At 40.2% G+C, this 26,021-nt stretch overlaps 2 protein-coding genes across 2 annotated transcripts; one reads left to right on the top strand and one right to left on the bottom strand.

The window, feature by feature from the left end:
- Window positions 1-776: 776 nt before the first annotated feature.
- On the top strand, window positions 777-16,563 carry LOC139764045 (beta-1,3-galactosyltransferase 5-like). The gene is made up of 4 exons (XM_071690503.1): window positions 777-873; window positions 6,912-7,063; window positions 12,141-12,449; window positions 15,953-16,563. Exons 1-4 carry the CDS (start codon window positions 831-833, stop codon window positions 16,508-16,510), a joined length of 1,062 nt encoding a protein of 353 aa, XP_071546604.1. The 5' UTR covers window positions 777-830; the 3' UTR covers window positions 16,511-16,563.
- A 5,081-nt stretch (window positions 16,564-21,644) lies between these two features.
- On the bottom strand, window positions 21,645-22,878 carry LOC139764044 (uncharacterized). The gene is made up of 2 exons (XM_071690502.1): window positions 22,826-22,878; window positions 21,645-22,652 (listed from the first exon to the last, which is right to left on the bottom strand). The coding sequence occupies exons 1-2, from the start codon at window positions 22,838-22,840 to the stop codon at window positions 21,960-21,962; spliced, it is 708 nt and encodes a 235-aa protein (XP_071546603.1). The 5' UTR covers window positions 22,841-22,878; the 3' UTR covers window positions 21,645-21,959.
- Window positions 22,879-26,021: the final 3,143 nt, after the last annotated feature.

Here is a 26,021-nt window from a genome sequence, read left to right as displayed (position 1 = left end):
CAGGATGCCAGTCATATATAGAAGCCCATTCCTATATCTCATGAATAATTAAGAATTTCGAATGATTTTCTATTTTTTCTTTCAGAACTAAAACATTACCCTATGTTCAGAAAGAAAGTTGAGTTTCATAAAGCATTTACATGATACTGTTGTCCTGTAACTTAGCTTTCATGGGAGTACTTATACAAAGTATAATAAATATATATATATATACATATATATATATATATATATATATATATATATATATATATATATATATATATATATATATATATATATATATATTTTTTTTTTTTTTTTTTTTTTTTCAAAAGAAGGAACAGAGGGGGCCAGGTGAGGATATTCCAAAAAAGGCCCAGTCCTCTGTTCCTAACGCTACCTCGCTAACGCGGGAAATGGCGAATAGTTTAAAAGAAAAGAAAAGAAAGATATATATATATATATATATATATATATATATATATATATATATATATATATATATATATATATATATATATAGAGAGAGAGAGAGAGAGAGAGAGAGAGAGAGAGAGAGAGAGAGAGAGAGAGATTAAATAAATGAAGCTTTACGCAGCGTTTCATAAGGTACAAAGTAGCATCCCTTGACAGAGGTATGTAAGCTAGGTAATGCTGATGAAGAGGTATACTCGTTTGAAATACTTTAATTCTATGTGTGCAGCAAGAACCTCCCAGTGTATGTGGCCCAATAAAGGGAGACGAGATAGATAAGGTGGTGTGTGTGTGTGTGTGTGTGTGTGTGTGTGTGTGGAGCCAGGCAGGAGTCAGTGTGTGCGTCAGGCCCGCCACGCGAACCACGCTCTTACATGTTCACCCTCCGAGCGACGCCCACAATTCATATCTGTAAATGTAAGTACACGAACTGTTTACAACTTGTATTTCATAGATGTGTAGTCTAAGAAGGCTGTATAGGGAGATAACTTGGCTAGTTGTAATTAGATTACATAAGCAGTAATGCGAGAAGAACGGGTTAAAATTAGGGATAAATCAGATTAAGATACCAGAGAAATTGTTCGGTTGGGGTCTAATTTCGTGGTTGGAGGTGGAGCTGTGAATGAATAACTCGGTTTCACTTGAGGAATGATACACGTTCATATTACGGCAGAGGTTCATGTTTCACTGCATCAGGGTTACTGGTTTGTATGTGTGAAATGAGAGGCACTATGTAGCTGATCAAACCCATGAAAAAGGGAATTTAGCTAAAGATAAGATATATATAGCTAGATTCTCACGTGTGATACAGCATAAGTGTGTACAATCATAGTATATAGGCGTTCAGATACTTATTGCACAGCCTTACAGAACACTTCATTCAAGCACCAGTATGCGCTCCACATCAGTGGAACGGTCAGGTGATGCAAGTGTCAAATGTCTCATGATTTCAAGTGTGTAAATCAAAACTTGTGATTTTAAACTCTTTCTTATCCAAAACCTAAGACAAGCATGAATATAGTTCAAAAGAAAAGTTCCTGAACATCCGCTTGAGTGCGAGTTGTGATAATGAAAATGTGTAGATGACGAATAACTCAGGCTGATATATGATTTTCTTTATATGAGTAGTTATCTAAGATCTAGGGCAACATAATACGAAAACTGTGCATGGCAACATTAGCAGGCTCATGTATGCTGGTCAATAAGATCAGCTGATTGTGATCTGGGGAGTGAACTTTCACAATACTTCAGGGAAGTGAGTTGTCCAAGCATTCCCGAGGAGAGAACCTTTACAGTAACAAGGAGAGTGAACCATTACAGTACTCCAGGGAGTGAGCCTTCACAGTTCACCAGAGGAGTGAACCTATAAAGGTAGCGGGGGGGTGAATCTTCATAGTCCCTTGGTAGTGAGCCTTTACAGAAATCTAAGGGAGTGAGCCTTCAAAGAATTCTAGGGGAATGAACTTTCACAGTGCTCCGGGTAGTGAACCGTCACAGTACTGTAGTGGAGTGAAACTCCAGAGTACCATGGGGAGTGAACCCTCACAGCATCCAGGGGAGTGAACTGTATCAGATCTCTAGGGGAGAAAATGTTTACAGTAACTGGGGAGTGGACTGTATCAGATCCCCAGGGGAGAAAATGTTTACAGTAACTGGGGAGTGAACCTTCACAGTACTCCCAGGGACTGAGTCTTCATAGTTCTCCAGTGGAGTGAACCTTTACAGTAACCTGGGATTTTGAACCTGTACAGTACCCCGGGAATAAGCTTTCCAAGTGCTCCAGGGGAGTGAACCTTCACAGTACACCGGGGATTGAGCTATCAGAGTACTCCAGGGGAATGAACCTTCAAAATAATTTAGGGAAGTGAGCCTTCAAAGTGACCCAGAAAGTGAGTCATCAACGCAATCCAGTGGAATGAATCTCCACAGTACCACTGGGAACGAACCTTCACAGTAATCTGAGGGAGTGAACCGTTACAGTACTATAGTCGAGTGAACCTTCACAGTACCACGGGGAGTGAACCATCGCATCACTCAGGGGAGTGAACCTTCTCAGTACTCCATGGAAGGGAACGTTTACAGTAACCCAAGAGTGAACTTTTACGGTACTCCAGGGACTGAACCTTCAAAGTACCCAGGGGAGTAAACCGCCACAGTACTCCAGGTTAGTGAACCATTATAGTAACCGGGAAAGGGAACCTTCACAGTGCTCCGGAAAGTAAGCGTTCATAGTACTCTAGAGGAGTGAACCTTCACATCACTCCAGGGGAGTGAACCTTCACATCACTCAAGGGAAGTGAACCTTCACAGTACTCCGGGGAGTGAGCCTTCATAATACCAAGAGGAAATAGCCGTCATTGTTGGCTAAAGAATGAAACAATGGGATCACAAAATATGCGGTTAGAAATGGATGTAATGAAACTCAAAAATCAATTTAAAGATTGTGAGAATTGTCATGAAATGAAAGAGGAAATTGGAAAGAGGAATTGAAACGCAAGATTTTAATGAAGAATGTATTCAGATTGAAGAGCGAAAGAGGTCAGAAGAGACTATTCTAGATGTTCTAGAGGCTTTTAAACTATAGGAAATGCCCATAACACTGAATACAGATGGTAGAGAGGAACGTGGATGTTGAGGGACTAGGCAAGAGAAAGGTGACTGATGGTGAAGGACAGGAGCCTGGGAACACTGAAAATGAGATGACCAGGGCACTGGTTGAAGCTCTACATAGAAAGATATGCACTGCTAGAAACGAAACAGTCAGCAAAATGTATGGTGCAGTAGATGAAAATTTCAGAAAAGTGCATACATACAGGATTAGAATTTGTTAGTAAAAAGGGAGATTATAACGAAAGCTAAAGGCACAGAGGTTGTTAAACCCAAACTGACAGATTAAGGTATAAGGTGTGTGGCACCAATAGAAAAATTAGTTAATCAGGAGCTCGACAGACGTAGATCTTTTATTATATTTGGGACTGGATGAAGAGCATACGCTAAATAAGGCATGGGGAAAGAAAGAAGAAATGCTCATTAAAATGCTATTAAAGGCAACAAAATTACTAGATACAAACTCTAGGATAATGGAAAGAAGAAAAATTGGTGTTTATAATCGAGACACAAAAGGACGACCCGATATGCATACGTTTGGTTTGTAATCTAAGAGTAGTAAGACATGGAGGAAACTCAAAGACAAGATGGAATTTATCAAAGTATTCATCAAACGTGGTAGACTAAGGGAAGAGAGGGGAAAAAAGCAAAGAATGCAATCAGAAGGCAAAATGGAAGTCACCAAATGAAGCAAGAGGACGGACCACCCTTTTCAGTGCTACAGAGAGGTCAGGGAGATAGGTAATAGTAATGGCAGACTAAAAGTATTATATACAAATGCTAATGGACTAGTAGCATATGATTAGAAGCTGGAATTTAAGGATCCCTTAAGGGAGAACGCATCTGTTATCGTTGGAGGTGTGGAAACAAAGCATACTAAAGAGATTAGATCTTACCTTTTCCGACCAGAGGGATTCATGATAGTAATGGGGCAAAAGAAGACAAAGGAGGATGAGGTTTGACTTTCCTAATAAGATATAAGTTTAAGAAAACAGTAGTAAACGGTCCATTGAGGCAATACGTAATTGGAAATGGTAACCATAGAAAAGAAGTACATAGCGGTGTTGAAAACAAATAATCCTCCCAAGAATTTTAAAGATCCAGTGGGCGTATACAATGCCAACAACGAAGGAACAATCAGGATGGTACGTGAAATAGAACATGCACTTCTCAGAAAAGGTGAAGTATTGATAATGAATGATTTCAGTTGTTAGGAAATAGGCTGGTAGGATTTGGATTGTCATGGGAAAAGAGAATAGTGGGGAGACAAATTCCAAGAGGTGTGTACAGGAAAATTTCCTATACCAGCATGTTAATGAACATATTAGGATGAGAGGGACTGATTCATCAACATTACTAAATCTTATTTTCAAAAGACAAGCAAGGATGTTGGTAATATCATATATGATGCACCACTCGGAAAAAGTGATCACGTATTGCTTAGATTCGATTATGTGGTAAACGAGGAAGTTAAAAGAGGAGACATGAGACGACTTTAAGAAAAGTATTCGTGAAAACTACACAGAGTTTCTATGGCAGCTTAGAATGGGAAATAGAGTTCAGCAGCCAGAAACCAGGGTATTGTGGTGAGAGGTTCTTTGGTATTTGCGATGAACCTCAAAAATATAGAGGGAAGGATAAGAAAGAAGGAAGAAAGGTTCATATTAAGATGTCAAAAAACAAATGAGTTTAGAGATGGGCAGTGGTGGTGGAGCCGGCCAGCTTACGCAAGGTATAGAGAGCTAGGTTAGAGTATTGTACAATAAGAAAGGAGGAACAGAGAAGATTTGAAAAAAGTATTGTGGATAAGGTTGGTGAAAATCCAAAACTAATCCATACATTCGTTATAAGTAGATTGTCAGTTAAGAGCAGTTAAATCAGGGTAAAGGATTCAAAGGGAAAAGTAGTTGAGGATTATGTAAGGATATGTGAGGAACTGAATAACAATTTTAAAAGCGTTTTCATATTGGAAGACACCATAGCCCTATTATCAGTGAGATGGGATGGGGAGGAGGCTTTAGAAAATGTTGAGACACCTAGAGAATACATAAGCAGATTACTAAAAGGTCTTGATCTATACAAGTCTCGTGGTCCTGATGAAATAGCACCTTTGATGATGAAGAAGTGTGCAAATACACCAGACAGACTTCTTGAAATACTGTTCTAAATGCCGCTGGAGAAAGACAGAATGCTAGAGTGAAAAAGACTAAACGTCATACTCATCTATAATATTGAAGACCGGGAAGAGGCGCTGAACTACAGGCTAGTCTCCTTGACCAGTGTGGTTTGTAAGGAACTGGAAAAATTAATCGGAAAGCAAATGAATGACTTTCTACAGAGGAGAAATTACTTAAAGTAAGAGGCATCACGGTTTGAAGGAAAGGAGGTCATGTGCAACGAATCTGATTTCTGTTAGCTCTCTCTCTTAGATAAAAGGGAAGTCTGGTAGTTTGTTTATATCTTGACTGCCAGAAGGCATTTAACGCAAAACCGCATTAGGAGAATGATTAAGAAGTTGGAACACCAGGCAGGAATAAGGGCGATTCTTCTCCGATGGATAAATCATCTTAGTGAAAGGGAACAAAGGACACATGTCAAAGGAGCCTTCTCCAAGCGGATGAACCTAACCAGTGGAGTGGTCCAGGGTTCCGTTTTGGTACAGGCACTATTTTTGATCTATGTGAATGACTTACCTGAAGATATGGACCCATACCTAAATATATTTGCAGATGATTCACAAATCATGAGGGAAGTGAAAAGACAGGAGGATTGCATCAGCGTACAAGGGGACCTAAACAGACTCCAAAGTTGGTGTGACATATGGTTGATGAAATTCAATACAAGCAAATGTAAAGTGATGAGGTTTAAACAAAGTGAAAGGCCTCAATATCGTTATCATCTACCAGGAAGTAAGCATCAGGATTCTGTGTGTGACAAGGACTTGAGTGTCAATATCGTCCTTACGCTGTTGCCAGAGTCCCACATTAGGATTATATATTAAAGACAAACTGTCTTGTGGCAAATATCAGAATAGATTTCAAGTATATTGATTCGGAAATATTTACCAACCTATTTATATCCTTTAGTAGGCCAAAACTAGACTATGCTTCTCAAGCTTGGTCACTGCACTTAAAGAAGCACATAGAGCTGATATGGAAGGTCCAGAGGATGGCAACAACGACAGTATACCAGAATCATAATAGTTAAGTTACAGGAAAAGACTAAAAGCTTTGAATTTGCCTATGTTGGAAGAGAGAAGACTGAGAGGTGACCTGATCACGACCTTTAAGTTTTCAAAACAGATCGATGAAGTGGACAGTGAACAGTTTTTCGAGAGACGTAGGGATAGAGGAACCAGAGAACATAACATGAAATTAAAGAAGAAACTTGTTAAAAAATATGTAGAGAAGTACTTTAATGGTATAAGAATAACGGGTGTTGGTAGGTATAACCCTCAGTAATATGTGATGTGTTGGCAGGTGAGACCCTCGGTAACATGTGCTGTGTAGGCAGGTGTGACCCTCAGTAACATGTGTTGTGTGGGCAGGTGTGACCCTCAATAACATTTGTTGTGCTGGTAGGTGTGACCCTCTGTAACATGTGTTTTGTTGGTAGGTAAGACCCTCAGTAACATGTGTTGTGTTGGCAGGTGTGACCCTCAGCAACATGTGTTGACAGGTGTAACCCTTAGTAATATGTTTTGTGCTGGCAGGTGTGACCCTCATTAACATGTGTTGTGTTGGCAAGTAAGACTCTCAGTAACATGTGTTGTGTTGTGAAATGTGAGCCTCAGGAACATGCATTGTGTTAGCAGGTTCGACCCTCAGTAACATGTGTTGTGTTGGCAGGTTTAGGTTTATGGAGAAGGGCGGTGTTGGTGGGCACGTGTGTGACCTTGATGGTTCTGGTCGGCTTCAGCAGCCTCACCTTTCCGCTCCAACATTTGAGCTTAACAGTCTGGCGCATCGTGGTCACTTATCTTGACCAAGGTTGCCTTAACGTAAGTATTTGTGTAGAATTGTTCAATCCATGGTGATGGCCGGTCTTGAATCTATCTTACTGAAGATAAAGGAATTTGAAGATGAGAATGTTATGAAGAAGAGTATAGTGAAAATAGCTTAGACGAGATAAGGGTTTAACGTTGGTGATGATGATGAGAATGATGATGATGATAATGATGATGATAATGATAATAATAATGATAATAATAATAATAATGATAATAATAATAATAATGATAATAATAATAATAATAATAATAATAATAATAATAATAATTTTTCTAATTTTCCAAAAGAAGGAATAGAGAAGGGGGCCAGGTGAGGATATTCCCTTAAAGGCCCAGTTCTCTGTTCTTAACGCTACCTCGCTAACGCGGGAAATGGCGAATAGTTTGAAAGAAAAAAAAAGATAATAACAATAATAATGACAATGATAATAATAATGATAATAATAATAATAATAATAATAATAATAATAATAATAATAATAATAATAATAATAATAATAATGATAATAATAATAATGATGATAATGATAATAACAATAAGTCAAACCTAAATCAAGAATCTACAAAGAAGACAAATACGTCCAGCATTAAGCAGGAAACCATAGAAAGAGGCAAGGGAGGAGAAGGGGGAGGGGGAGGGGGGGGGGGGGGGGGGGGGGCAGTACGCAAAATGCAAATCTGGAGTTTCATATAGATTTTCAAATCTCCCAGTGGTTCACCATACATTTGGAGACATGGGTCAGTGTATAATATATAGGCATAGGCATGACTTATCGAGGGTGGAGTGTCCTCTTTTGTGTCTCATTTATAGTGGAATGTACTCTTGTATGTCTCAGTTATGGTGGAGTTTACTCTTGTGTGTCTTAGCTATGGGTCAGCGTACTCTTTTACCTCTCATTTAAAGCGGAACGTACTCTTGTATGCTTCAGATATGGAGGAGCGTACTCATGTATGTCTTAGTTATGGTGATATGCACTAATGTATTTCTCAGTGGTGATGGAGTGTACTCTTGTATGTCTCAGTTATGAAGGAGTGTACTCTTGTATGTCTTAGTTAAGGTGGAATGCACTAATGTATTTCTCAGTTATGGTGGAGTGTACTATAATATTTCAGTGACGTCGTGTGTGCTCGTATGTTTAAGTGAGGGTGACATCATGAGGTAATATGTCTCAGTGGGTAGGACATTATGGGGTAATATATCTCATTAAGAGTGATATCATGAGGTAATATGTCTCAGTGGGTAGGACATCATGGGGTATTATATCTCATTAAGAGTGACATCATGAGATAATATGTCTCAGTGGGTAGGACATCATGGGGTAATATATCTCATTAAGTGACATCATGGGGTAATATGTCTCAGTGAGAGTGACATCCCTGGGCAATATGCGCTTTCTTCTCTCAGTGATGAGGAAATGTAAATCTCTGTTGTACGTGCAACAGCTGTTGTTGGAGAATCAGATGTGTTCTTGTCATTACAACATGTTTGTTATCTTAGTTTGGGAATAATTGTACGATGGCGAAATTTTATCACAACCAATAGTCTATCCTTTGATACTGATAAATTTAGAAAGAAAATTATTTATGTCTAATAGGCTAACTGCTACACGTTCATCATACTGAGGAAAAAATTGAGGCAACTCTCGATCAAATATTGAAAATTCACTTGAATATAAGATCAAGAGATCACAGGAGAACAAACTAAAAAAAAAAAAAAAAAATTGGTGCCTCAGATTTTAGACCTGATTCTAGTTATATTACACTGAATAGGAGTATGACCTTCATTTCCTTCTAGCAGCTCTAGCTTTTGAGATAATGCACTTATCAAGAGATGACTGAGTAAATAAACATTGTATCAGTGATATATAACTTGCTATGCTTGTTTTACCAGTATTTGATTCTATGGATGAAATTCAATCATGAATAAGAAATTTCTACTTGTATGAAGCCATTTTTGTTTTATCAAAAAGGCAACAGATAATGATTTTTAGTCATCAATCCTTGTGCTCGATCGGTTGTATGCATAGCAATTAGGGGTATATCATATCTCGATAACCAGAGCTAATAGAGAAAAACTGATGGCATATTTAGTATCAGCGACCAAAATTTACCTAAAAAAAGGCCTTATATCTGAGGCACCAAATTCTGTGTAACCCTTATGTATAAATTTTTGAAAGACAATTAATCGTGTGTGTGTGTGTGTGTGTGTGTGTGTGTGTGTGTGTGTGTGTGTGTGTGTGTGTGTGTGTGTGTGTAACCACCTATTTGTACAGTACAGTACGATGAAGGATTTTATATTTGTTGGTCTCCCATTTCTTGAACTTTCTCTACTGTCGAGTAACTATAAAACATGCATTGTGTCACTATTCACAGTTTCATTATTCAGTACATTTCATTCATCTTCTACCGCAGAAGTACTTCTTTATATCTTTTTGTAACAATTTCTTGATTAATTTCATGATATTCCCTCTAGTTTTTCTATTTTTGCACCTTCCGGAGAGCTGTTTACTGTTCATGTTATCAAACTGGTAAAAAAAAAAGATTGGAATGAAGTCACCCTTTGTCTCCTCACTATCAAGGTGGACAAAATTATGCTCTTTGTCCTTTCGTTCCAACCAAGCCAGCACAAAGCACAATATAAAACCCCCCCACAAGTCACACGCATAAAACAGAAGTCTTTTCAAATAGACCTACTCACCATCAATACAAACCAGAGAACAAATGGAAACTCTGTATAAAACCATCACTTACCTAATCACTAAAAGGCAGAACACAGCTTGGCACTCCTTTCTCAACACAATGAACCACAAGACAAACAGCAACTGACTCTCGCGTACGTTGAAGACGATCCACACTTTGACCGCACGAATCCAACCCCTACTAATGAAGCACTTTTGAACCATTCCAGTGACATCTCTCTATTCAAATAACACAAAAGCATACTCGTAAGATATTACTCAAAAGTCAAGCACCAAGTAACATCGCCCCTAAACCGAAAAGTTATAGAAAAAAAAGAAATACAAAGTTCATCCGGAAACAACTGTCACCCTCCCCCCCTCCCCCAATGTTTCACTCTGAACGACACAAACAATGCAGTTAAAACGCTAAACAAATCTGCTGCTAAATGTTCTCATCAAACTCTTACCTAAAACACTTTGACCCGGTTGCTATCCAAGCACTTGTAGACATTTTCAACCACATCTGGTTAAACGAAAGAATCCTTAACGTCTGGAACTTGCTAACATAATACCAACCTTAAAACTTTGCTAACCATTCAAGTCCCTCCTCCTACCTCCCTAGATCACTTCCGTCTCCAGTATCCATACTCTGTGAAAGACTGGCTTTAGACCCAACTACTTCACCACCACTCTACCAAACATATCCCCAGTCTCGTACAATGCTAGTGACAATGGACACCAACAGAGCATTTAAAACGGTTTCTCTTCACATCCTCACACTAGGAAACACCTGACACCATTCTCCACAACAACAACAAAAAGTGGTTGGCCAATTTCACAGCTGGCCGCTAATTCATCACTAACTACGGCTTTACCTCTAAAATACATAAGCTCTATAAGTGAGTTCCTCGTGGAGGATGTCTTTCTCCAGCCCTCTTCAGTCATATTTTACACGACCTCCCATTACTCCGGGCACAACATGTGGGTCGTTTTATATGCAGGCGACCTTATGATTACATCACAACACCCTGACATCATAATAGCCACAATAAACATACAGCATAACATTGCACAATTGGAAATTCAACTGAATGCCATCCTCTCCAACCGCCTTTCCACATTTCATCGTACGCAAGGCTTACACCACATTTCCTATCTTCCTTCTACTTTCCATACTTCCCCGACCCTAACACCCTCCATCTGACGTTCAGTCATTAAAGACATTCAATAGTCCTTCAAAATACTCACTCTATCTTCTCACCTAATCATAAACTGTTACCACTTCTCCATTTGACCTCTTTATCGATGTTCCCATTTGTTCCCTTCTTTCTCTTACACTATTCAACCTCCTTCCAAAACATTTTCTTGTTTTTCATGAAGTCTACTGATATTCGCTCACCTCAATTATCATGTGCCCTCTTTTTCAACCCCTACACTTTCCTCATAACCTCCCACTTTTCCTTATATCTCTCTCACATATTTGAACTCTTTCCTTGATTTAAGTAACGCCCATATATCTCTCTTCCCTTTCAATAACATATTCACTTTTTCATTCCACCACTCACTATCCTTTCTAATTTCCCAGCGTGCACCTTACGCATGCCATACGGATCTATCGCACATGCCATCACTGCTTTTCTAAACCCCTTCCATTCCTCCTTACGCACTCACCTATCTTCGTTTACTCTTAGCTTTTGTCATTCTACTACCAAAGTTTCCTGGTATTTCTTCACAAAAATCTTTATTTTTTTCCAAATCTACTTACTTTCACCTTTCTCTTCTCACCAATACCCTTTCCTCAGACACCTCACCAGTTGCTCCTCTCGGCACTTTCACATCCAAGAATCTTTCTTTTGCACGCTTATCAGTTGGTATGGAATCCAGAAATATCCGCTGATCATCTTCCCTACTCATACATGTATACTTGTATATATCCATCTTTCTCGACTAGGTATTAACAATCACTAGCCATTTTTCAGCACACAGCTCCACAAGCTGTTCAATATTCCCATTCACCTTACTGAATACCGCATGCTTCTTGGTTATACCCTCAACTGGCAACATTTCTCACCTTTGCCTTTAAAGCTCTCATCACTAATACTTGGTTTCTTGCATCAAAATTGTTGACACCTCCCCACATCTGCATAGTTGTGCCTTCCCTTCATATGTATAGCTACGTTACTTTCCGCACATCTGTATATCCCCACATCTGTAGAGTTATGTTGCCTCCCCCATAACTGCACAGTTGTGTTACTTCCTCACATCTGCAAAGTTGTGCTATCTCCCCACATCTGCATAGTAGTGTTATCTCCCCAAATCTGTACAGTTATTTCATCTTCCTACATCTGCACAGTTGTGTCGCCAACTTATCTCTTCATTTCTTGCCACAGTTACCAGCGTCCGTCACGAACGCCAAGGGCCTCGTGTCTCCTGGCACTCCTTTAAACTTTTCACCACACTTTCTAATAGAGGAGGCTGATTTCTGCCGGAGACGTCCACACTTGTCTATCGTGGCGTATGTACACTCGTCCATTAGCTCCGTGGAGAAGAGGATGGAGACCCGATCGACGTGGGCGTCTGCCGGAGCTTACGACAAAGACGTGAGGATGGGCGTGGTCTTCATGGTGGGACTTGCTAAGACCAGAGAAGAGCAAAAAATTCTCAAAGAGGAGAGCACACGATACCACGACATTATACAGGTATGATATGTGATTTCTTTTTTATCAACCAGTCAGGCAAGGCTATAAGACTGTAAAGAGATTATAAACAGAAACATCCACAAGACAGACGATTCATAACTGAAAATCAAGTATTTTTCCCTTTTATGTCATAGGTTCCGGTCACTGACAAGCCTTCCTCAAAACCAGAATAAAGATCTAAAGAAACCAAAGATGAAAAAGTAAAAAGAGAAGGAAAAAATAGCAGAATTTTATGAAGTAGAACCGTGTCTCTGAAAAAGGTATGGTAAAGAGTTTCAGAGCTTAGTGGTGTTGGGAAAGAAATGCACATCAAAACAGCTCATCTTCTACTTACCAAAGTTCATGCAGTAATCATGCGATACACTTTCTTAATGAGCATTACATAATCTAACCAATGGCGAGGGTACGCAAACAGCCACTTCACTGAAGAAACCAGAGTATCTGATGAAGAGAAACAAAGAAACTTAAACGTGAAAGTAAACGTCAGCACGAAGCATATGTTGCTGAAAACAACAAAACAAACCGTAAAGAGTTTTATATTCACTTATGTAAGAGAGTCATTGCACAGTCAACTCATCCAGTAACTAGAGAAAATGGTGACTTGGTTCAGGACAACGAAACCATGGCAAAGATTATGAATTATATGTTTTAGCATCTGTATTTACAACTAAAGATACAACTCATGTCCCGTCTCTGTTGCTTGGAAGGAAACACATCATGTAGCATACTGAAATAAAATATGAAGATGTATAATCGGTACGAAAGGAAACGAAAATGAATGAAAGTCAGAGTTTTATACATTGGTAGTAAAAATGAAAAGCGAACTACATTATAGATTTTGTTGCATTACAAAAGGTGAATGAGGAAAAAATCTTGGATGAAATAATCTCTGGTGACCCAAAGTCAAAAGGCGGACAAAATTCTTGGATTCATAGGAAGGGCATTCGGATTAAAGTCTTGGGATATTGTTCTTACTCTTTACAAGACACTGGCGTTCCCATCTCGAACATTTATTCATTCTTAGTCACTCCACTTGAGAAAAAATAAACAAAATGTGATGATTATAGAAGGCGAGCTACCGTGAAGATTCTCAAGGACTGAGAAAACAATGCCTCTGAGAATCTAATAAACGATTTAGATTTATTTAGCTTCGAAGAGAGAGGATTAAGTGATGATCTAACACAGATATTCAAAATTATCAAAGGCTTCAGTAATCTTGATCAAAGAAGCTACTTAAGGCTGGATTCGTCTAATTTCACTCGAAGTAATGGATGCAAACTCGTAGGCAAACATGTTATCCCAAATGGAGCGAAGTACTTTTTCTTCAACGGGATAGTTAATATATAGAATGATTAACCAGAATAGTTGAAAGCAATACCATAGATGTAATTAAGCTTAGAATTCATGAATATTTTGCTGCAAATCCACCTATAAACGAAAAGTTCATAATTTTCTCTCTTTGAATCATCTATGTTTTTCTACTTTTACCACACTAATCTGTGAGTTTTGTTCTCTTTTACTACCACAAACAGCCTTGTTAGGACCCAGTGGTCTGTTGCAAGTGGGTCAAGAGTTGACTGTCATATTGGGAAAGCTGATGAGTTGCATTACTTTGGTCCTTGGTCAGTTAGGCAAGTATGTAGAGTTAGAACCTCTCCGGCAGTACTTCACACGAGGATGAATCAGTCCTTTTTTTAAAAAATACTTGGAGAAGCCATCCTCAAGAGCAGAATTTGCGGTATCTTTCATTCTTTACAAGCAGACTTGGCAAAGCAAATAAAAAAACATAATATAAGAAGCTACCACAAGCCTCGTACCAGAACTTTGACCACTAATGTATATATATATATATATATATATATATATATATATATATATATATATATATATATATATATATATATATACACACACACAGACATATGCATATATACACATGTACATAATTCATACTGTCTGCCTTTACACACACATATATATATATATATATATATATATATATATATATATATATATATATATATATATATATATATATATATATATATATATATATATATATATATATATATATATCTTTTTCTTTTCTTTCAAACTATTCGCCATTTCCCGCGTTAGCGAGGTAGCGTTAAGAACAGAGGACTGGGGGGCCTTGGAGGGAATATCCTCACCTGACCCCCTTCTCTGTTCCTTGTTTTGGAAAATTAAAAAAAAAAAAAACGAGAGGGGAAGATTTCCAGCCCCCCCGCTCCCTCCCCTTTTAGTCGCCTTCTACGACACGCAGGGAATACGTGGGAAGTATTCTTTCTCCCCTATCCCCAGGGATAATATATATATATATATATATATATATATATATATATATATATATATATATATATATATATATATATATATATATATATCACTTGTTCACAGGAAGCTCAGTACCAGGTCTGCTTGAGCACAACTAAGTCATTACTAGGTCTGCCTGATCACGGCTAGGTGAGTGCCAGGTCGACCTGATCACGGCTAGGTGAGTACCAGGTCGACCTGATCACGGCTAGGTGAGTACCAGGTCGACCTGATCACGGCTAGGTGAGTGCCAGGTCGTCCTGATCACGGCTAGGTGAGTACCAGGTCGACCTGATCACGGCTAGATGAGTACCAGGTCGACCTGATCACGGCTAGGTGAGTACCAGGTCGACCTGATCACGGCTAGGTGAGTGCCAGGTCGTCCTGATCACGGCTAGGTGAGTACCAGGTCGTCCTGGTCACGGCTAGGTGAGTACCAGGTCGACCTGATCACGGCTAGGTGAGTACCAGGTCGACCTGATCACGGCTATGTGAGTATCAGGTCGTCCTGATCACGGCTAGGTGAGTACCAGGTCGACCTGATCACGGCTAGGTGAGTACCAGGTCGACCTGATCACGGCTAGGTAAGTACCAGGTCGACCTGATCACGGCTAGGTGGGTACCAGGTCGACCTGATCACGGCTAGGTGAGTACCAGGTCGACCTGATCACGGCTAGGTGAGTACCAGGTCGACCTGATCACGGCTATGTGAGTACCAGGTCGTCCTGATCACGGCTAGGTGAGTACCAGGTCGACCTGATCACGGCTAGGTGAGTACCAGGTCGACCTGATCACGGCTAGGTGAGTACCAGGTCGTCCTGATCACGGCTAGGTGAGTACCAGGTCGACCTGATCACGGCTAGGTGGGTACCAGGTCGATCTGATCTTGGATAGGTGAGTACCAGGTCTGCCTCACCACGGCTAAGTAAGTACCAGGTCAAGCTTCCATTATAGTACCATTAGCTAATCTATAGTTATTTTGGAACATGTGTCCCACTGACCGGACGTGCAGTATCCCATGGTTCAAGTGCTGAATCATTAACCAGAATATGTCAATTATGGAATACATAATCTTATGTTATTCCTTGTTTTAAGTAGTTTTGTTTTCTTCATTGTATGGGTCAATGTTCATGTGACATATTTGTGATGTTGCCTTACTTGTCCGGCAGGGTAACTACACGGATACCTACCACCTACTAAGCTACAAGGCACTGGCGTCGTTACACTGGGTCACACGTCATTGTCTCCATGTGCCCTGGACCCTCCACACAGATGACGACGTCCTCATCGATGTTTTTTTCCTAACAAAGTTTCTAGAAAGGCACGGAACCGCAGACAGTTTTCTTTGCTACATTTGGGATAAACCTCCAGTCAGACGAAGAGGTCGTTGGTGTGTACAGCCAGAAGAGTTCCCAGAGGACAATTACCCTCCATATTGTGCTGGAGGTGCCTGGGTCATGGCCACACCACTTGCCTCACGTTTGTTACTCGCTGCTAGCCAAGTCCCGTTCCTTTGGGTTGATGATGCATATATCACTGGTGTCTTGGCCAAGTATGCTTCTGTGAGACACTCCAAAAAATCAAGTAAATTTATCAGAATAAAAGGTATTGTGGAGAAAGATCTGGGGAATGTGATGGCCTGGTTAAACTTACAGGAGCACAGAAACACTTGGTGGTTCAAGCTTCTCCTCCATTATAACCACCTATCGCCTGTATCCTCACCCTAGCCTTACTTCAGATCGCCTATTATTACATAACGATAAATAAACATATGAAAATCTGTGTAGATATTTACCTAACTTTCCATCCATCCATCTACCTATCTACTTATCTATCTATCTGTCTACCTATCTAGTTAAACATTTACCTGCCTAACTAATCATCTATCTATCTATCTATCAATATCTCTTTATCTATCTATCTGTCTATTTAGTAAATATCTACTTTTCTATCTACTCATCTGTCTATCTATCTATCTACTTGAATATCTCCTTTCTGTCTAGCTATATATCTAGTTAGATATCTACCTGTCTATTTCTCTATCTGGTCAAATATCTACCAATCTATTTTTCTGTCTAGTAATCTATCAATCAATCTATCTATCTATCTATCTTTTTGTTTTTCACAAACGTGATTGTTTTAATTACAGAGGTATAAGTCTATTGTTTATGCCTGCTGAGTGGTGACTGAGAGGGTAGTGATATGCACAGAAAATCAGATTTAAGAGGAACGTTGAGGGATCAGCAGATCAGGTGTTTGCTGTAAAGGATTTGTGTCAGGAATACTTGGAGAAAGACAGTGAACTGTATGTGGCATTTATGAATCTGGAGAAACCGTATGTAAAAGGAGAAAATTGAGAGTAAATATGAATATGAAGAAGGTAATGGGGTGAATCAAAGGGACGAGACTGGATGGCTTGTATAAGGCTGCATGGAGAGGACATGGAAGAGGTGGAGTGTTTTAGGTATCTGGAAGTAGACAGGGCAAAGGATGGAACGATGGGGCTGAAGTGAATCAAAGGGTGAGGAAGGAACGTTAAGTTCATGAGTATATTACGGAGCGTGAAGAAGGAAAGGGCAAATATGGTTTTTTTTATAGTCCCTTAGTCTCGACAGTGTTGCATGGAAGCGAGTCTTTGGGCTTGTATACAAAATAAAGGAAGACGGTAGACGTGATGAAGATTAAATGTTTAAGGACGATACATTGTGTGAGGTGGTGTTGATCGTTACAGAAATGACAGTGTACTGAAGTGGTTTAGACAAATGAAGAGGATGAGAGAAGATACTCCGATAAAGGATCTATGTGGCAAAACTTGTAGAGCAAGGGCTAGGAAAGACACCGAAGGATGGAGTGATGGGGATTTGGGGGCATCGGAGCTTAAATATTTAGGAGGTTGAGAAGCGCGCATGGGATCGAATGAACTGGATCGATGTGGCATATGGGTGCCGACGTGCTGTCAGTGGAATGAACCAAGGAACATGAAGCTATCAAAGTAAATAATGGAATGGTCTGTAAGGCTTAGCAGTGTATGGTAGAATGTGATCTTAGACATTATGCATAGCAGGCATAGAATGGATGTGTGCAACCGAGACCCTTGTTCATCTGCTCCTGAAACTACCGAGCTAAGGCGGGACAAGAAATTGGGTCAGACAGAGAGGCAGACAGACTCATGTCGAGGTCTCCGTGGTGTAGTGGTTAACGTTACTAACTATGAGACAGCATGGGCCTACCCGAGGCAAGGCTGGCACAGGTTTGAATCTTGGGCCAGGCAGTAGGTCCACACTCAACCCAACTGTTCATCCTCCCCTTAGGGATGATCGATATATGGGTACCTGGCTTAGGTTGAGTTGTGTGTGAGAATAGTGCAGCCGTGAGCTGTAGGAGCCATTAGAAGTATCCTGAATAACACCAGGACTCATTTCATTGAAATTGGTGCTGAGATAATTACCTTAGGCAAACTTCAACACGAAGGTCCTTTCGTATGCAGACCACCTCCATTCACATCACACCCTAACAAAATAGCAGCAAAATCAAACATAACTCTACATTAAACAATTGGAATGATGACTGTCCCAGAACATAATTTCAACATCTCAGAAATCTTCAGTCTTTCTTTTTAACCTCAGATAAACATGAATTCATCTCACGCCCTTCAGTCATTTTGAATGAACAGTTACTATGAACAAAACACCGACCACTCAAGGCGTCAAGTGCGAAACACACGTGACATTCACTTCCCACATAATATCATCATAAGAGCATGACACAAACTAGTGCCCTCAGAACACTAACTGGGACCAGAGTTGAACAAGATGAAGAATCCAAAAATATCTTATACGAACGATTCATCCCGTCTATTTTACACTGTGCCTCACCTGCCTGGTCTTCCACCCTCTCAAAAGCAAATGTAATAACGCTGCAAACCATACAACATAGTGCACTCAGAACAATCAATGGCTGCCCAGTAACCACAAAGCTCACAACTTTCACAGGAAAACAAAGCTCCCGATGCAGTCCTACTTTAACATGTTCGGCACTCATTTCTGTGGAACAGCACTAGATTCCTCTCACCCTAGATAACTAACCCCAACCCCCAAATAGAAATAAAAGCTTACTCCAGCCTCACACTTCAGAAGCTTTAATTCCCGTATCACCCCACCCCCAACAAATATAAAAGTGACAAAACACATACAAACATACTGAAATACCCTGGCAAGCACTAAACACACGGCCTCCCATCCCACTCCTAAAATCCAACTCACAGGACATATACATAGACGCATCAGTAAACACACTGTTTGGACAAACATGAGCCACACTCTCCCGCAACCGCTCCGAACATCACCCACCACGCTAACACCACACACTATTTCGTCATACAGCTATACTCTTCATGCCTACGATGCAGCTACTATAAAGAATACACTGAGCATATCCTGCTCCATTTACCCTGCACTACCTGCGTCACAATGCGTCACAAGAAGGAACAGAGAAGGGGGCCATGTGAGGATATTCCCTCAAAGGCCCAGTCCGCTGTTCTTAACGCTACCTTGCTAATGCGGGAAATGGCGAATAGTATGAAATATATATATATATATATATATATTTTTTTTTTTTTTTTTTTTTTATACTTTGTCGCTGTCTCCCGCGTTTGCGAGGTAGCGCAAGGAAACAGACGAAAGAAATGGCCCAACCCCCCCCCCCCACATACACATGTACATACACACGTCCACACACGCAAATATACATACCTACACAGCTTTCCATGGTTTACCCCAGACGCTTCACATGCCTTGATTCAATCCACTGACAGCACGTCAACCCCTGTATACCACATGACTCCAATTCACTCTATTCCTTGCCCTCCTTTCACCCTCCTGCATGTTCAGGCCCCGATCACACAAAATCTTTTTCACTCCATCTTTCCACCTCCAATTTGGTCTCCCTCTTCTCCTCGTTCCCTCCACCTCCGACACATATATCCTCTTGGTCAATCTCTCCTCACTCATTCTCTCCATGTGCCCAAACCATTTCAAAACACCCTCTTCTGCTCTCTCAACCACGCTCTTTTTATTTCCACACATCTCTCTTACCCTTACGTTACTTACTCGATCAAACCACCTCACACCACACATTGTCCTCAAACATCTCATTTCCAGCACATCCATCCTCCTGCGCACATCTCTATCCATAGCCCACGCCTCGCAACCATACAACATTGTTGGAACCACTATTCCCTCAAACATACCCATTTTCGCTTTCCGAGATAATGTTCTCGACTTCCACACATTTTTCAAGGCTCCCAAAATTTTCGCCCCCTCCCCCACCCTATGATCCACTTCCGCTTCCATGGTTCCATCCGCTGACAGATCCACTCCCAGATATCTAAAACACTTCACTTCCTCCAGTTTTTCTCCATTCAAACTCACCTCCCAATTGACTTGACCCTCACCCCTACTGTACCTAATAACCTTGCTCTTATTCACATTTACTCTCAACTTTCTTCTTCCACACACTTTACCAAACTCAGTCACCAGCTTCTGCAGTTTCTCACATGAATCAGCCACCAGCGCTGTATCATCAGCGAACAACAACTGACTCACTTCCCAAGCTCTCTCATCCCCAACAGACTTCATACTTGCCCCTCTTTCCAGGACTCTTGCATTTACCTCCCTTACAACCCCATCCATAAACAAATTAAACAACCATGGAGACATCACACACCCCTGCCGCAAACCTACATTCACTGAGAACCAATCACTTTCCTCTCTTCCTACACGTACACATGCCTTACATAGGGACCGGGGGGCTGGAAATCCTCCCCTCTCGTTTTTTTTTTTTAGTTTTCCAAAAGAAGGAACAGAGAATTGGGCCAGGTGAGGGTATTCCCTCAAGGCCCAGTCCTCTGTTCTTAACGCTACCTCGCTAATGCGGGAAATGGCGAATAGTTTGAAAGAAAGAAAGATATATATATATATATATATATATATATATATATATATATATATATATATATATATATATATATATATATATATGAAAGGATCACAATTTTGAGCGTGATCAGGATATTCCTATGAGTCCACGGGGAAAATGAAACACGATAAGTTCCCAAGTGCACTTTCGTGTAATAATCACATCATCAGGGGAGACACAAGAGAGAAATATAACAGTCAGTTGATATACATCGAAGAGACGAAGCTAGGACGCCATTTGGTAAACATGCGATTGTCCATATTTATACATATATATATATATATATATATATATATATATATATATATATATATATATATATATATATATATATATATATATATATATATGGTGCGGTTTTGGTGCATCACACATGACAGCTAGAGACTGTGAACGAATGTGGACTTTTTCTTTGTGTTTTTCTGGCGCTACTTCGCTGACGCGGAAAACAGCGATTGTGTAATATATATATATATATATATATATATATATATATATATATATATATATATATATATATATATATAACTATTTTCTTTTCATAACTATTTTCTTTCCATTTTCTCTTAATGAAGTTTGAAGTGACCGAAAAGAGGTCAGTCTTTTGTAACAGTTTAGGTACATAAGACTACCAGTGACCTCATAGTATAGGCAACATTCAGAACCAATTCTAGCTTTATTTGTGGTGTGGAAGTTTGGCTCAACTCTGAACTTGGGAAATAATTCAACTTGTGAGAGAAATACCTAAGTGTACGTCAAACAATCGTATACATCCCGCTACAGCCTCCCTCCTTAACCTATGAAGTATATTCTGAGAAATATGTGAGCAAAGAATTCAGACATTATATCATAAATAGAAAACTTAGAATTAAGAAAAAATCCATATAAGTGGAATTTTTATATGCTTATAATTGACAAAAATAAATATTACAGCAGCTTCTCGCATCTGGCATTCATATGGTTACCATCAATAAGGAGTTTGAGGAAAGGGGTAAATAAGAGAAGCGACGGGGAGCGTCCCGGGAGTCCCTGGCATGATCATTGATGGTACGTGAAGAAAGCAGTTCTCCAGTCATCTCGGGTCTTCTCCTCCGCGGCAAGAGCGGGTGTTACAGGGGGTGTCGGTAGTTCTGTTGTGGGTCCGGAGCATCAGGAATACCCTGAGTGCCTCAAGCTGATATTCTTCATTGTAGAAAAGTCTTAAGCGGGGAGGTGGCAAGAGCAGGCAGACGGCAGCTTGTAGATGTCGATGAAGAGACCCTTGTAAGGATCGCAGGGGTCGTAAGAGAGGAGGCGGTGGTACACCGACTTCTGGGTGCAGTGGCTCTTGTAGCAGGGAGCAAGGGCGCGGCAGGCAGCCTCAGGGAACAGACAAGTCTCCAGGCGGGCGGTCTGGGTGTAGTAGTGGACGTCGTTGACGATGACACGCCACTTGCCCTCCACATTCTGGGCACGCTTGGGCGTGGCATAAACGACGTCGGAGGGGCAGATGTACCCCTCTGGACCGCCCCAGTGGGTGGCATCATAAGGAGAGTCACCAGTTGAGGCACCTGTGTAGTAGGAATAATCGAAAGCCTCTTCCTGCTCCTTGGTCACCATATCGACTAGGTCATCAGCCGACTGGTCGGCCACATCAGCATATTTCTTGGCGAAGAGATGGTCTGCACTAATGGCACCCTTGACCTCATACTCAGGGTATTCAGGATCCTCTAAGCAGTAGATGAGTGAGGAGTTGGCAGCGCAGGCAGGGGCGGCTGTTGGGTCGCAATAATCGTGTTTGTAGGTGGGCTGGTGGCCGTAAGCCGGCTGGTGACCATAGGCAGGCTGATGGTGGCCGTAGACCGGAGGGTGAACTGAAGCTAGTGCAGTTCCGGCGCACGCCAGAATTACCAACTGTAACATTATATATCATTATCAGTGCCTAAGATTCACGGGAGAGACGTAGTAAATCTAATTTTTACGTGAATTCAATTGATATTAATTACAGCATTCTCTGTATCGACTGCTACATTTGACTGATCCAGCCTTAATTCAGATCAGCATTAAATCGTAAGAATCGTACATACCACAGTGAGAGCCATAGTGAGGCGACCAGATGCGAGAGTCACATTCAACTGCTGTTGGTGGCCGCTTCTCCAGTATATATGGGGGTGACAAGCTCTGCCACGCCCACGTCATGACGTATAGATGCGGTTAGAAGGAAGAGCTGTGAGTGGCCAAGTGTTGGGGAGAGTTTTGCCACAATGGCTGTTACTTTCTCCAAGGTTGAAACATTTGCCACAAGGGCTGTTACTTTCTCCAAGGTTGAAACATTTGCCGCTTTTCTTGCAACTCCGAGGAACTCTTCATTATACTGATAATTATAACGGAAAATGAAATAGGGAACAAACCTCTGTGATATCATTTTCAGAATTATCACACCTACATTGTGGCAAATATTTTGTTTAACTTCACAAGGAAAAGAATATCATGATCATCCGCCTTTAGTTATACTCGAACAAATATATATATCTTTCTGAATGAATTTCTTTTTGGCAAAATATGTCTGACATCGTTATCAGTTTTGCCATTAACAAAATAATTCAGAAATGACTGAAGAGATTGATTGTGTCATTCATAATCTTCTCAAGGTTATCTCTGTCCTGACCATTTGTTTTTAGGGAAAGGGCGATTGGTGACTATGATATAACGAAGACGAGGGCGAAGTGAATATGCGTTTGCAGCGGGTGAAGAATTATGGTTTATCAAGAATGCGCTGGTTTCGCTTGTCATGATGGAGTGAAGATAGGGATGACCTGATCTAATATTGTCATTGAGCTAGTGATGTCCAGCGTGTAGTACATATAAGGTGTGTAGCTAAGGTAGTCTTTGTCCTGTCCCACATGAGCAGCTTAAGAGCCAGTGGAGTGGAAGTTGTAGTGAAGATTAGTGCATAGTGAAGTCCATAAGGGTCATGTGAAAGGGCATTGGTGTCAAAAGCATAGTAAAGATAATACGTAGATACGAAAGGTACATCTGTAGATGGTGAAGGTTATTCAGGGTTGTTAAGTTGTAGAGAAGATGCGTTTGGTAAAGTCTCCCTTCGTACTGAAAACTATGGTAATCGAAAATGAGCATGGGATTTACTGCATTTATTTCAGGATGTTTGCGCTTCTAGTCATTGTTTATATGCCAGAGAGTAATGTGATAGACTCTGTTCCATAGATACTTACATTCATCGTGCCTGTGAGTGTATCACTAGGCAGTACGTGTAACAATGCTAAGTCACGCAGTCACCCTGAATTTTTCCCCATTAAATGATAAATAAGATTCTACATGCTCTAGAAATCTTGTGTAGCCTACTTACCCACACTGCTGGTCGGTTCTTCCTTGAGCTATAGGCCTATCGACTCCCAGGATTACTGGACGACATGGACCCTCCTGGACTCGTCTGCACACTCCTGCGGAAGGGTTTGGGGGGGGGGGGGGGAGTTGACCGGCTGGACATGAACCTTTGAACTCGCACTTATACTGAGCAGATGCTCCTACCGATGTACACGGGAATGGTACTGTTCGGTGGTAAAACCACTCACACCTGCCATCTTTCCTCTTAATCAACTTATATTGTTGCTAAAACCTTCCCTCTAAATAAACACAATCCCGAAAATAAATGGCCCCAGTAGCCAGTAATTTCTATCCTACCAAGAAAATGGATGAATTATCGGCAACTGGGTATAACAAGGGTTAGTCATCGTGCATCTGGCAACTCTCTCGACGTGTCTACAGGTAGATGTCAGACAGGGTGTTCAAACAGTTGTTAGATCATATGTACTATATATATATATATATATATATATATATATATATATATATATATATATATATATATATATATATATATATATACATATATATATATATTATCCCTGGGGATAGGGGAGAAAGAACACTTCCCACGTATTCCCTGCATGTCGTAGGAGGCGACTAAAAGGGGAGGGAGCGGGGGCTGGAAATCCTCCTCTCTCGCTTTTTTTTTTCTTTTTTAATTTTCCAAAAGAAGGAACAGAGAAGGGGGCCAGGTGAGGATATTCCCTCAAAGGTCTTGTCCTATGCTCTTAACGCTACCTCGCTAACGCGGGAAATGGCGAATAGTTTGAGAGAAAGAAATATATATATATATATATATATATATATATATATATATATATATATATATATATATATATATATATATATATATATACATATATATACGCCCACACACGCGCATATACATACATATAAATTTCAATTTCTATTTCGTTGTATGTTTTGGACAATCACATGTTTACCAAATGACGTCTTAGCTTTGTCTCTTCGATGTATATCAACTGACTGTTATATTTCTCTCTTGTGTCTCCCCTGATGATGTGGTTATTACGCGAAAGTGCACTTGGGAACTTTTCGTGTTTCATTTTCCCCGTGGACTCATATATATATATATATATATATATATATATATATATATATATATATATATATATATATATATATATATATATATATATATATATATATATATATATATATATTCATTATATCATTATTATACTTTGTCGCTGTCTCCCGCGTTAGCGAGGTAGCGCAAGGAAACAGACGAAAGAATGGCCCAACCCACCCACAGACACACGTATATACATACACGCCCACACGTGCACATATACATACCCAAACATACAACGTCTGCATACATATACATACAAAGGCATATACATATATACACATGTAGATATTCATACTTGCTGCCTTCATCCATTCTCGTCTCCACCCCGCCACTCATGATATCGCATCCCCCTCCTCCCCGCGAGCGCGAGGTAGTGCTAGGAAAAGACAACAAAGGCCACATCCGTTCACACTATCTCTAGCTGTCATGTGTAATGCACCGAAACCACAGCTCCCTTTCCACATCCAGGCCCCAAATCCCCAAATATATATATATATATATATATATATATATATATATATATATATATATATATATATATATATATATATTTTTTTTTTTTTTTTTTTTTTTCAAACTATTCGCCATTTCCCGCATTAGCGAGGTAGCGTTAAGAACAGAGGACTGGGCCTTTGAGGGAATACCCTCACCTGGCCCAATTCTCTGTTCCTTCTTTTGGAAAATTAAAAAAAAAACCGAGAGGGGAGGATTTCCAGCCCCCCGCTCCCTGTATATATATATATATATATATATATATTTCTTTTTTTTTTTTTCAAACTATTCGCCATTTCCCGCATTAG

The sequence above is a fragment of the Panulirus ornatus genome, chromosome 48 (assembly GCF_036320965.1).
Source record: "Panulirus ornatus isolate Po-2019 chromosome 48, ASM3632096v1, whole genome shotgun sequence".
NCBI classification, from domain to species: Eukaryota; Metazoa; Arthropoda; class Malacostraca; order Decapoda; family Palinuridae; genus Panulirus; species Panulirus ornatus.
This window is presented reverse-complemented; position numbering and strand designations above follow the sequence as displayed.

Bases quoted from the DNA above. Each gene is read 5' to 3' on its own strand.
- LOC139764045 (XM_071690503.1), top strand. From the start codon at position 831: ATGTTCACCCTCCGAGCGACGCCCACAATTCATATCTGTAAAT. The intron at 7,064-12,140 runs GTAAGTATTTGT...TTCTTGCCACAG, and splicing joins TTGACCAAGGTTGCCTTAAC to TTACCAGCGTCCGTCACGAA. The intron at 12,450-15,952 runs GTATGATATGTG...CTTGTCCGGCAG, and splicing joins GATACCACGACATTATACAG to GGTAACTACACGGATACCTA.